Source organism: Gavialis gangeticus, unplaced genomic scaffold, assembly GCF_001723915.1.
Source record: "Gavialis gangeticus isolate Ggan-Ray unplaced genomic scaffold, GavGan_comp1, whole genome shotgun sequence".
NCBI lineage: Eukaryota > Metazoa > Chordata > Crocodylia > Gavialidae > Gavialis > Gavialis gangeticus.
In genome coordinates this window covers 39,535,902-39,548,284 of record NW_017729034.1, presented here as the reverse complement: position 1 = coordinate 39,548,284, position 12,383 = coordinate 39,535,902, and the positions used below count along the sequence as shown (strand labels likewise).

General features: G+C 40.2%; 1 protein-coding gene across 1 annotated transcript in view; it reads right to left on the bottom strand.

Annotated features, from left to right (window-relative positions):
* LOC109304232 (kinesin-like protein KIF28P) overlaps positions 1–9,896 on the bottom strand; it is a 33,062-nt gene extending 23,166 nt beyond the window's left edge. The window contains exons 1-7 of the mRNA XM_019526713.1: positions 9,866–9,896; positions 8,954–9,075; positions 7,404–7,494; positions 6,477–6,531; positions 5,218–5,341; positions 3,794–3,938; positions 1,489–1,607 (exon numbers count right to left, since the gene is read on the bottom strand). Coding sequence (XP_019382258.1) covers positions 1,489–1,607; positions 3,794–3,938; positions 5,218–5,341; positions 6,477–6,531; positions 7,404–7,494; positions 8,954–9,075; positions 9,866–9,896 — 687 coding nt within the window. The remainder of the gene's footprint in view (positions 1–1,488; positions 1,608–3,793; positions 3,939–5,217; positions 5,342–6,476; positions 6,532–7,403; positions 7,495–8,953; positions 9,076–9,865) is intronic.
* Positions 9,897–12,383: the final 2,487 nt, after the last annotated feature.

Genomic DNA, 12,383 nt, shown 5'->3' with positions numbered 1-12,383 from the left:
GTCTGACAGGACCTGCCACTGATGAACCCGTGTTGGTTGCCCCTAAGCATGCAGTCCCCTGCTGGCCCCTCATGGATGTGTGCCAGAATAATTTTCTCAAACAGCTTGCCTGGGATCGAGGTAAGACTAACTGGCCTATAGTTTCCCAGATCCTCCTTCTTCCCCTTTCCTGACTCTCTCTCTGCCCAACCCAATATATTGCCAAAATCCTGGGTATGTCTATTAGTCCCCTCTCAGCTAATGGTATCCGAGGAGAAAGCCTAATATGCAGTTTTGCCCACTCGTCCAACAACAAGGAAGTCAGCCCTACAGAAAGTTCCAAGGCCTTCTACTTGTTGGAGGAATGGGGAGAAACACAGTAAGCTACTCCAAGGCTAAATTTCAAACTTGCTTGGTTTTGACACTTATATGACAGTAAGCCAGTGAGATTTCAGCTTAATAAATATCAGGGACAAACTGGAAAGCTGCCTACTGGCTGGTGACCTCAGTAATATCTACAGGTCAGGGAGTGGCTGTGGAAAAGAAAGGCTTACTATTAGGAAGCCTCAGAGATAGTGCAGAGACTAATGCAAGGGGACACTGCCCTCCCTCCATGCTTATTGCAAGGAGTAAGGCAGTTCCTTTACTCACACAAGTGCTAATCACTTTGCTGGGGAGGGATGGACCAGCAGAAGGCAGTGTGGTAGATTTTCTGCTGCTCTGTTTCTCCTGGGCATGAGGGCAGTATTTTGGCAGCAGGACACATTTTTTCTGGCTTTTTCTAGGATGGTTGGGAGGGACGGGTCGTGGCAGTAGGGTGTCTGGGGCTCTGTGTGGAGAAGGGCATTGACAGAGCTGGGGAGGGCCTTTTGGAAGTCACCAAGAACCCAACTCAGCCTTAGGCTAAGCTATCAGGGGTAGATAATGATGAGGGCTGGTAACTCAGCATTGCAGAAACCCCCCAATCAGAAGAATAAGCATGCCATCTGGCCCAATCACACTTCCCTTGGGAAACCATTTCACCAGTGAAACAATTTTAATTTCAATGTGAATAAATTTCTATCCAACCTCAATGTTCTTCTGCTCTATTTCCTCTCAGTACTCTAACCTTTACTTATTCAAATAAAACTAGACAGTTTTTCTTCCTTCTTGGTTTCTCCCCTCTCCTCCCCTCCCAAATAGCCAGCTAATCTCTTTCTTCATCATTGCTTAGCAAAGTTGTACAGCACAATGCCAATTGCTCAAATAACTTGCTTTGTTTTCTTTAATAGCTAATACTTCAAAAGGCTTTACTGAGTTCCATCATACCATTATAAAATGAGAGAGAAAATCCATGTGCCTCACCTCCCTCCCTGCCCATCGGGCTGGTAGGAAAATGGGAGGAAGATGAAGGAAAGGAGCACTGGCAGAGAAGGTGATAAAAATACACACACTTTTTGCAGTGTGATAAAGTTTAATGTGCTAGTTTATTACAGTGGATGGGGAAGAAAGATATACACTGCTACTTACCTTGTTCAGCTCCTCACTCATCTGATTGGCTTCTGCAACCAAAGGCATTAGCTTGATATAATCATGGAATACTGCAAGAACGCTGGGGTCTGGTTTGCCATCCTTATTACTAACAGCACCTTTGAGAAAGGTAACATGAAAAGTAAAAGAAGAAGAAACTGCAACTCATTTACTTAAGGATGGTAAAATTCTAACTAGAGCTACTCAACAAGAACTGGCACAGCTTGGCAATACCACCTTGGTAACATATATTTCTACATCATGTTTATGCTATATGTTGTAAGCAGTGTGAAGAGGCAGCCACTGTTCAGGGAGTAGCACTGTACCCTAACTGTATGTCTACAATCCAGTGCGAACCCTGTGGCCAGGGAATTTTTCATGGATTGCATACAAAAAAAGAGAGAAAAAGCATCTGAAATATCTGCTGTGCTCACAGCAGCTCATTTCAGATTCCCAGAAGAACATTTATCTGCTTTAACTCCAATTTTCAGATCAAGAAGTATGAGGTAACTGGGGCTGAAAGAAGATGACTTCTGTCCTGCCTTATGTACACACTATAGATACAGCACTGGACATTGCCATGGTATTCAGCAGCCATTTGGTTCCCGTGCTTTTGCTAGACTGAGCTAAGTGAAGGAGTCTGGACCTACATCTGGCTTTTAAATACAAGATGTCTGGTGCATCTGGATCTGAAGTAATGGTTTAGCTTTAGCCCATCATGAAAATAAGTACAGTTTAACTATACACTAAATTGCACATTTCATTTCAGACTCCCTCATAATTTATAGGTGTTAATGTTTCAATAGTTTTAGGTTGGGAGCATTTCTTTAAAAAAGAGGTTGGTAAGACAGTAACTGATATCCTGTATTTATATAGTGCCCAATGTTCACATATCTGAGTTGTAGCAGTCTGTTGATCCCACACAGGCCTCACCAGCCATCTTTGGACACGCACATAAGACAATCATGGAAGACAATCATCCTCAACTGAGAGGGAGTGCTGAAGAAGAAAAAGATAGTGCCCAAATAAACTTGTGTAAACTATACAAAATTACTCCACTTTTCTTTGGATGGAGCCACCAGAACATACAACTGTTGTATGTTCAGTAACATACAGCAATCCAGCAGTTAAAGAACTGAAACTGGAGGAGGCGATTTATGTCTGAAGTCCTGCACTTAGAACAATTCTGAAAAAGTTTCTTGGACACCTGAATTACTCTGCACCAATACCCCAAAACAAACTTGTTGACTATGGGACTGAACCAGTTAAAGTAGTTGGTGAAATAAAATCTAGATTATGAAAAATCTCATGGCAAAAACTTTTGTGATTTCATCCTCCGCACATACAATGAAACAAAGGTAATTAGCCAAGAAAGCTGGAGGGAAAAGAGGAGAGCAAATTTATGATGAGTACTGGGGTGTGCTATGAAGAAGAAGAAACAGCTCGATTTCAGAAAAAAATTAAAAACATGGGAAATTTTGTACCAGTGCTACCTGACTCAAAATTAGAGACAATTTACCAAAACTAGCACAGATGAATGCTGGAGAAGTTGTGAAGCAAAGGAAGAAATATTAGATCACATATGGCAATTCTGCTCACATGCAGCCTTCTTGCAGGCAAGCAAAATAGGAATAAAACATTATAGATTGCTCACTTGTCAGTCTTGACCACTCAGCAAGCAATTATGTGTAGCCTTCTATCTGGACTGTTTATATATTATTAAAAGTAATCTGATCTCATTTCTTAGTAACAGCTGGTGAACATTGTTCACTGGGAGGCTGTTATTTTTAAACACATACCTCACACATTTTAGAAGGAACAAGTACAGTCCTAGTGAGAAAGAAATTGGCCAGTATTTGAAATAGCATGTGAAATAACTACCTGGAAGTGTGGGTGCTAATCAATCAACTTATTCAAAGAGACGGTGCAAAAACTCAGCACATTTTTTGTTCATTAATAACAGTACAGAATGTACTAACTTCTATGCATGCTTTAGGCTTTATAAAGCGGTTCTTGGATTTTTGTTTATAAATACAGAATGTATAATGTAGAACTGTATAATGTATACTGTAATATATCATATATAATTTTCCAGTTAATTAGCTAGATAGGTAAAACGCAATTTTTTAGGTCACAGGCTGCACTGCCTGCAAAGCACTGTCCAACTTCAGGTCCATATTAAGTACTGAATTCTAGATCAAAAAAAGGTAAATTAAAAAGTAGTCTGCAGACGACCTGGCGTAAAATGGAACACTGCTCTTTTCACAGGAGTCTCGTAGCTCAGTACACATGCAGTAACACTTACCAAGCTTATCTACGCTAAAGCCATCCGCAGCTGCCAGCTCTGACTGAAAGAAATCATAATCATATCTCAGCAAGCCTTCATTGGTGCGTTCTGCAGGAGGTCCAATGTAGAGGTAAGCACTGTTTGACCCCAAAATAATACGGTCCTGAAGAATGAAGTACATAGTGCTCATTAAACTCAGTTTTCATATTTCTTACTTCAAGTACTGTGTTTTTGCAAAGGGCTTGCAAACTGAAAGGGAGAGCTCTGCTGTCCCATCAGTGAAGGAAAAGGACTGAAGAGATTTGCTGTTTGAAAAATGGGGGAGTAGAGTATCTCAGTATTCTGAAGGGGAGAGAGAAAGAGAGATCCTAGGAAACTTCAGAATGGCAACAAACTAGCATCTTATCTGGAGTTACATGGTAATAGAAAGCAGGAAAAACTTGCCACTAACTCAGCCTTACATCACTTCTAGAATAAGAAACATTTTTTGCTATGCATACATATCATTTTGAACTGACCAGCATGCAAATGCAACAAGATAACAGCAGCTACCCTGTATTTCTGTAAGACATGCGTCTAAAACCATTAGAGAACACCGGTGTAATATATGGCTTATACCAAAAATAGCTTTTAAGGTTAAGGAACTAAAATTTGGCTTACTAATGAGGAGGAACTCTGTTTTTAAACGAGAGTTCCTTTTAAAACAGGTATCCATTTAAAATATATTTTTCCTAGAATATCAAAAGTCCAGATCTTATAGCCCTTATTCCCAGAGGTAATCCTTACTCAACATGGTATCGCCAATGCTACGTTCTAGTTCAGGGGTTCTCAGTCCCTGGGCTGCGGTCTGGTGCCAGACCACGGCAGGTTGGCTGCTGGTCTGCAGCACAGTCAGCTGTCAGACCAGAAATGGCCACGGGCCGGCAAACCGCAGCCCCCCAGAGCCAGGTGGAGAGGCCACGGTTCCTTTTGCAGGGCCAACAGCAGGACAGGGTTTGGCCCACCCCACCTCCCAGGGGCTGGAAGCATCCTTACCTGTCTTTTGGCCAGAAATTCCGGCGGCGGTCGACTGTGATTGCTGGGCCACAGTTTGTTGGGCCGTGGCATAAAAGCTTTGGGAACCCCCGTTCTAGTCCATATGAGTTAGGATTGCAGGCATGAGTCCTTACTTTCCTTGAAACACCTTCTTTTTAAATGGATATCTGCCTCTTCAAGGAAACAGTGTTGGTCATGTTTACTAGATTAATCTTTCTCATCACTGTAGTTTATATAAAAATTTCTCCCCACCTCATTTTTCCTAGAATAATAGGAAATTTTTCCTATTATTCTAGGAAAAAGTTCTCTCCCACCTATGGAACCATTTTCAGGAGAGGCGAAAGCAAAATCATTCTGAGCTGAAATCTACATCCTCAGTTTTTGTTTCATTCTCCCAGAACACTCACCAAGTGCTGCAGTTTAGTTTTCACAGTGACAGGCACCCCGTTAACAATGACCATGCTCTTATCCCAGGGTGTTATGGTGACTTTGCCATCAGTGTTTGTAAATGTAGCTTGCTTGTCCATAATGCTGAGAGAGAAAACATGTTTTGCAATTAACAGGCCTCTTGCAAACTGTGAAAAAATATTTTTAGCAATCTCAAAGTCCAGAAAAATATTAAATACAATTCTGAATATAATGATATTACTTATTTATCTTTCTGTCACACCTCTCATAGGCTAGATCAACCACTGCAACCTGAGAGAAGATGGCCTTTTGCCCTATGACTTCTATCATGGTGGAGGGCAGGGGTTTCTTGGTGCAGAGCAAAAGATCCTGTAGGCAGGGCATTCTCTGCTGAGGGCTCCTTAATGTTGGGATTTATTTCCCTCAGCCTAGTCCAAAATAGGCCACACTTGCTTCTCTTCAAGGCATCGTGCAAAACTCATCTCTTTGGAGGAGTTGTGTGGTGACAAGACTTATGAGGGGTTTCTTTAGAATGAGGGCTGTGGAGATACTGATTTAGGTTCTCATGTGATCTATTGCTGTAGGCAAAGAGGGCTGTGTGGGTCTTCTATCCTGTGTGTTGCGTATGGTTAATGGTAAGAGCACCTGGAGCCTGGGATAAACATCTTCATGCCTATTAAAACCTAAACAAACAGAAAGATAATCTTTTACCCTGTAAGTGTCACCAGCTAAGGCCTTGTCTAACATTTCCCACAGTTTCTAAGATCAGTTCAAGTCTCATTCCACAGGTCTTATGTGTATGTCATCTTTTGTCTATGGTTTTGTGAGTTGCATTGTCCCAAAAACCTAACATGTGATTGTCATGGATGGAGGTGCAATCACTGAGGGAGCTGGCTAATCTGCTGATGGGCCTGAACACTTCTAGCTTCTCACACTAAAATAAGCCCCAAGAGATAGACAGGTCATTGCCTTTAAAATGATTAAAACATGCTTACTTTTAAGACAATTTAACAAATGAATTTGGAATTCAGTGCTGCAACTTAACATTCCTCTTGTTGTTTTGTTGTCATCAGCACTAGGTGAGTTTCTTTCTAACCCAGTTGCCCCCACAACATTTCCCCTCCAAGTTGTCATAAGTATTGTTCTCCTTAGGCCAACTAAATTCTCATAGCCCATGTATATGCAATGTAACATACATTCCTGTGGTTTAAATGACACAGGAACTCAGCAGTCCTGTCCTTTACTTATGCGTACTTACCCCAGACCTTTAAGGACTATTGCATTTGAGGCTGACTGACCAACATCACTTGCACCTGAAAGTAGTAAAAATTTCTACCATCAACGTCATATGGTGAGAAACAACAGTTACATTCAGCACTCAAACCATTGGAATAACCATTCCACCTCTTCTACATCAATTTGTAGAGTTTTGCTTGACAGAGACCTTTTATGTTAGCATTATGTTTGGAATATGAAAATACAGGTACTTATCCCTCTTCTCTTCATCAAGTTGTTGGACCTGATTAATGTAAAGGGCAATTCTGCATCCATAAATAATAATCAGGGCATTTTATAGTATTTGGAAATCATATCTGATCTATTCTTGTCACACAGGATGACAAGCAGGAATTTTATGGGCTTCATGCCTTATCCACAACAATGTTTCATGAACTGCTCAATTTTTATTGAGCCAGTCTTATAAAACTGCAGCTCTGCTCAGCCACAAAAAAGAAAACATTGCCAGAAAAAAAACAGCAGGAAGAAGAAATAGCAGCAACTGGAATGAAATGACTGGATTGTTAAGTGACCAGCAGAAGGGAGACAAACGCTGGAAGTTTGGACCAAATACCAATAAAATAATTTGTAAAGCAAAGGGAGATTATTTCCAACTATTAGTTTTATGGGCTTTGATTTCCAACATATCTTACCTGCTTATTTTAACAGGTTAAGTTTCTATTGTATTTCACAATCTGATGTGCACTAAGTTGGTTAAATAAAAAAGGGTTATTTCTGAGCGTGGGAAAAATCAAGTGTGATTGAGCAACCCAATACTTAAGAGCCTGTATAAAACACAACAGCACTTTTGTTATGTTGACTATTAAGGTATAGAAAGTTGTGTTCATCTGGGTGTTGTAAGTTTGTGCCATGCTTAACACCAGAAAACAAAACAAGTTAAACAGAATACCATCCTGAATGAAGTGCTTGAGTACCCCAGAAAGCTGTGGGTCTTCATTGATATTCAAGAGATAAGGGAACGTCTCCATCATCCTTCTCTCCTGATGAAGAATTCAGATACACATTATTTAGTGCAACAGGCTGAGTCATCCCAAATGACAGCAACTAGCAAGTATGAACAATTGTTTTATTTTTTCAAGGGAGATCATGCACATAGACTGTTTTTCAGGACAACCTGAAATGAATCTAAATACTAAACTCTCACAACAATAGGCACTGTTTTGGCACACGAAAACATTCCCTGATCCTGAAACACAATCAGGCTGGTTTATTGAAATGCCCTGATTTGTAAAGGTGAATCTATAAGAATGGATAAAAATAAAGAAAAGTAGTTTGCTTGATTAATTCTTCTATTACAGTTCACACTGTTATATTGTTAATGTTGCTTTGCCTTTTTATGAGTTTAAAAAGAAGCACACAATCCTTCATAAACATTGTGCAGTCCAAATCACTGGAAATTTTTTAAAAGCTGGTTAGACAAACACTTGAATGAGATAATACAGACATGGATAACCCTGTGTTGACCAGAAGTTGGAATGAAGTACCTCTGTTCTTGTTTTCTATGATTACTTTAATGAATTATGTTAGCTTGTGCTCTCTTATTGGTGTGGTATTTCACGTAATGCAAGACTGAAACAGAATGAAGGAATTCTTTTGAAATTCCCCTCTGGCCTACTGTCTGCTAAGTGATCTGGACACAATATTTATCATCTGTATGATAGTACAAAGGCCAAGTACATTTGTCCAGTAATAAAAGTGTCCAAAGACCCTAGCCAGGATCAGAATCCTATAGATTATTTATACTTTGGAAGAGATGAAAAGATAAGATGCAAGAATTTATATACTTCTGGATACTTTGTATCTGGCCAGATCATGGATCTTCTTAGCCTCTCACCTGAGTTCAAAGGTAAGACTGTTTTTAAATATGTCAATTAAGATTTATTCCATTTGGGGAAAAAGTTTTAAAATGTTTATGTTAAAAGTTTTTGCTCCTAGTCACACTGTAAGAGCTAAAATTCTGTTATTTAGAAGGCTAATAATATCAACAAATATTTGTTTGCTGATATTAGCTATTTCATGTTTTAATTTCAAGAGGAAAACTTCTGGCTTTGTCCCTTAAGTTTTGGAGGCACCCTGTAAGTTCTATACTTTGCCTGGTTTCCTTTATTTGTAAAGGTTTTGTTTTCAAAAGTTATTATACCTTGTTACAATCACCTGAAAATAATATCAAGAAAACCGTTTATGTCTGTCAGCAGTAAACACAGACAAAAGATTTCATATTAGATATCAAGCACTGAATCATGAAATGTAGTCAACTTAAATCAAGCGAAATGTCAAATTCAAAACACAATAGCAGCCCTGAAGTACTAGTTAGTAGAAGTATTTAGAAAAATATACTGTGAACATACTGCGTTTTAAAACAATACCTGTGAACAGACTGTGTCAAAGGAAGTCAAGTGAAATGGACTGCAGTAAGCTAGTAGCTCTTTCAAAGCCTACCTGAGTAATTGCAGCATACTGCTGTTCCCATTCTTTCCGAGCTTCTTCTAACCGAGATTCCCAGGTTACCTGAATAGTTTGAATGTGCTGTTCATTTTCAACCAGCAAATATTGCAGCTCTTCTGGAGGGAGAGAGAGAAAAAAACTTCAATCAGCTACAGACATACAAAACACTGATAAACTTAATTTACTCATTTTTAAACTTGCCATAGTACCCACACAACCAAATAATGATTACAAAGTGATCAACTCGTAAGTTACTATGTCCATATTTACAACAATAAGCGGCACCGCCAGGGCCAGGGGGCTGAGAGGGAGGGAATGAGGGGCATCAGCAGGGCCAGGGGGTGGGGGGGGAGTGAGGGGTACCAGCAGGGCTGGGGTTTTTGTGGCTTGTGAGTGAGGGGCCTGGACCTATGCTCTGTGAGCTAAGGGGGCAGGGGAAGCTCTGATTTTCCATGATAAAAAACCCAAAGTCAAATAACACAATTTATAGGTATTTAGAATGTATTTTATTACAGTGATTGAGGCACTGGTAGGCTTCCAAATTGCTTTAAAATTGTAAATATATCATGAAAACACAGTGGCCTTTCATTTTAATCATGGAATTGGGGGTTTTAATCAGAGAATTTGTGATTTTTGTTTTAGCAGAGAATTTGTGATTTTTAAATCAGAGAGAACCAGGAGTCATATTTAATAGAGTCCAACCCCCTGTCCTGGACAGGAAAGAGTGCTGGGGTCAGATGACCCGAGCCAGGTGTTTGTCCAAAATCTCTGCTGATTAGTTATTATTACCTGCAAATCTATAAAACCATGTGCAGATAAGATAGCAGCATCAAGTTCTCTTGAAGAAGTTCTCCATTTTTTTCTCTGTTAACCGTTTCATAAGAAAGACTCTCTTATTAGACCTACCCCCACTGCAAAAGCCTCCTTTATCCCCCATGAATTTCTGACCCATTAGAAAGGGCTTATGTTCTGAGACTCTCCACTTCATTTGATATGCATTGTTTCTTTAGCTACTTTTGCTCTGTCATACATACTTGTTTCAGCTGCTACTACTTTTCCTGAGTTTGTAAGCCCAGCCAGTCTAGACAACAGCTTGTTATTTTCTGCTTTCAGTTCTCTTATAAGCTTCTCAGTTGGACTTGCATTTACCACTGCCTTGTTCTTAATCTTTTTTGTTCTGTCAAGTATACAAATAAAAAAAGGTCAGTACATGATTACACTGTGTTACAATTTATCTTAGCCCAAAGCCCAGGGGAGCAAAAAAAAATAGGTGTCTGGTACAAAAAATGCTTGTTCCTATTAAGAAATATTCAACAGAGCTTTGGAAATTTACAAATAAAAAAAATATAACAGCACTTTGGTCCTCTGCTGCTGACACACCATTGCTTCTCCTGCTTTGAAAGCAGCAGTCCCAGCTCAGCCCTGCCTCCTTTGCCCTGCAAGTCCAAGCATGAATCCCTCCTACCCCAGCAGACTCTCAGCCTCTGGCAGAGGTATAACCAGCTCAGAAAGTCAAAGAACAGGAGTAAGAACGCATTGATCCTAAAATCAAAAGGCTGTACTTGCAGGAAATATGCTGTCATCCCCTGGAGAAAGTGCACCTACAACCCTGAAGCTGACTCCTTTTAGCCCAAGGATGAGCAGGACGTATCTGCCACAGTACAGAGTGAATATATTGAGACACCATGGCATGCAACATATTAAACGGTAATGAAAGACGTGAATGAAGTGGTCTTGCAAGCTCTTGAAAGAGCCATCTGGGGTTAGAGAGGATGGAAAAGCTGAAACTCTCCAGGGCTTTATTTTGAAATGAGCTTTAGCCATGGACAGGCATCATAGTCAACTGCTTTAAAAGGGCAAGTCACTGCCCTGCTCTAAAGGTCACAACAGCTTTACAATGTAACTGTTATAACGAAGCCAAGCTATTGAAATTGTAACCTCTCTCTATCCTGTAACTAATGCCGGCCCAAACCCTTTGTCTGTTATTATTGGTGCTATCTTATTTTGCCTGGGTGTTTGGCTTCATCTTGCAGAAATGCAGACAACTGCCTTACTGGACATGAGAGGTCATTCACCAGGTTAGTCTGAAGTCAGGCAGAAGGCAGGGTAGGGCAGCACCTTACAGGCTAACTGGTTGAGAGAGATATAAACTTCCATAGGTGACAGCCTACTTTGTCGGACACATGCTGTCACCTAGGAAATCTCATACCTCTCTGAACCAGTTAGTCACTAAGGTTCTACCTTGCAGTGCCTTCTTACTGGGCATGGAAAACTACAAAGCTGTACCTCTCAGCATAACGTAATGTTGATAAAGTCTCTTCGTAACACATGTCTGCTGGACTTATGGCCGCAATCTGTAAACATATAAAAAGGAGTTAATATAGTTTAGATTTTGTATTTGAATTGTTTTATTAATTTTGCAACCATAAAGGATATTACAGATCAAAGAACATTTAATCCAGGAAATAATCCACTGCTGTGCCCCTCCAATACAAAGAGTCCTTAGGACATGCCTGCACCACTGTGGCCCTTGCTAGGGAGTGTGGCAGTGAAGCATGGCACATAGCTGCCTCTCCTAAGGTGCTGGGGATGTGTCAATGTGCTCAGCCATGGCAGAAGGCTTACAGCCTGCACTCAGTGCTCCTCTATGGACAGCTACATTCTGTTTTTATGGCAAACAATGCAAAGATTGTGTGGTCCAGGGCTGGAGCTGACATGTCCTGAGAATCTAGGACAGCAATCACACTTTTCAATTAAATAGGAAAAAGGTTTTTGTTTGTCATTTTTTACTAAAGCTGAGAAGAGATGTAGTACAGAGTACCATGCGTTTTGTTTAAAATGAAAAATATGAGGCCAGTTCCTAGAAACTCTTAGTTATACTGCTAGTCCTTATACAAGCAAATACTCCCCATGCTGTGATGGCAGGACTTGTATGCACAGGGTTGTAGCATCAAGCCTTAGGCCTGTTCCAATGAGGATTGAAAAATCGAAGTTGGAAGGAAATCAATTCAGTGGTAGTAAAATGTATCAACATTTCAAGTCCACAATTTCATGCAGACACAGACCTTTCACCTCCTTCCATTTAATAGCACTCCTCCCCTTTTTTTAATTCTTCAGAAATTATACAAGGTAGAAACAGATGACAAATTTCAAAAAACAGACTTAAAATTAGTGAGAGTTCTGCCTGCACAACCTAGCTGAGAGCACAGACGACAATTAATTCAGAAGAAAATGACAGACATAATTTTTCAGATACCTCTTTTCCAAAGGCTAGATACTCAACATGCAGCATACACACTTTTATGCACAACCTTCCCCAACTTGTATACCTGCAAATTCCAATGTGCTAGCAAACCCTGGTGCATACAAAACCAGTAGGCAAGTGTAGGAGCATTATTAAATTCCATTCTAAGAGCCTGACTTT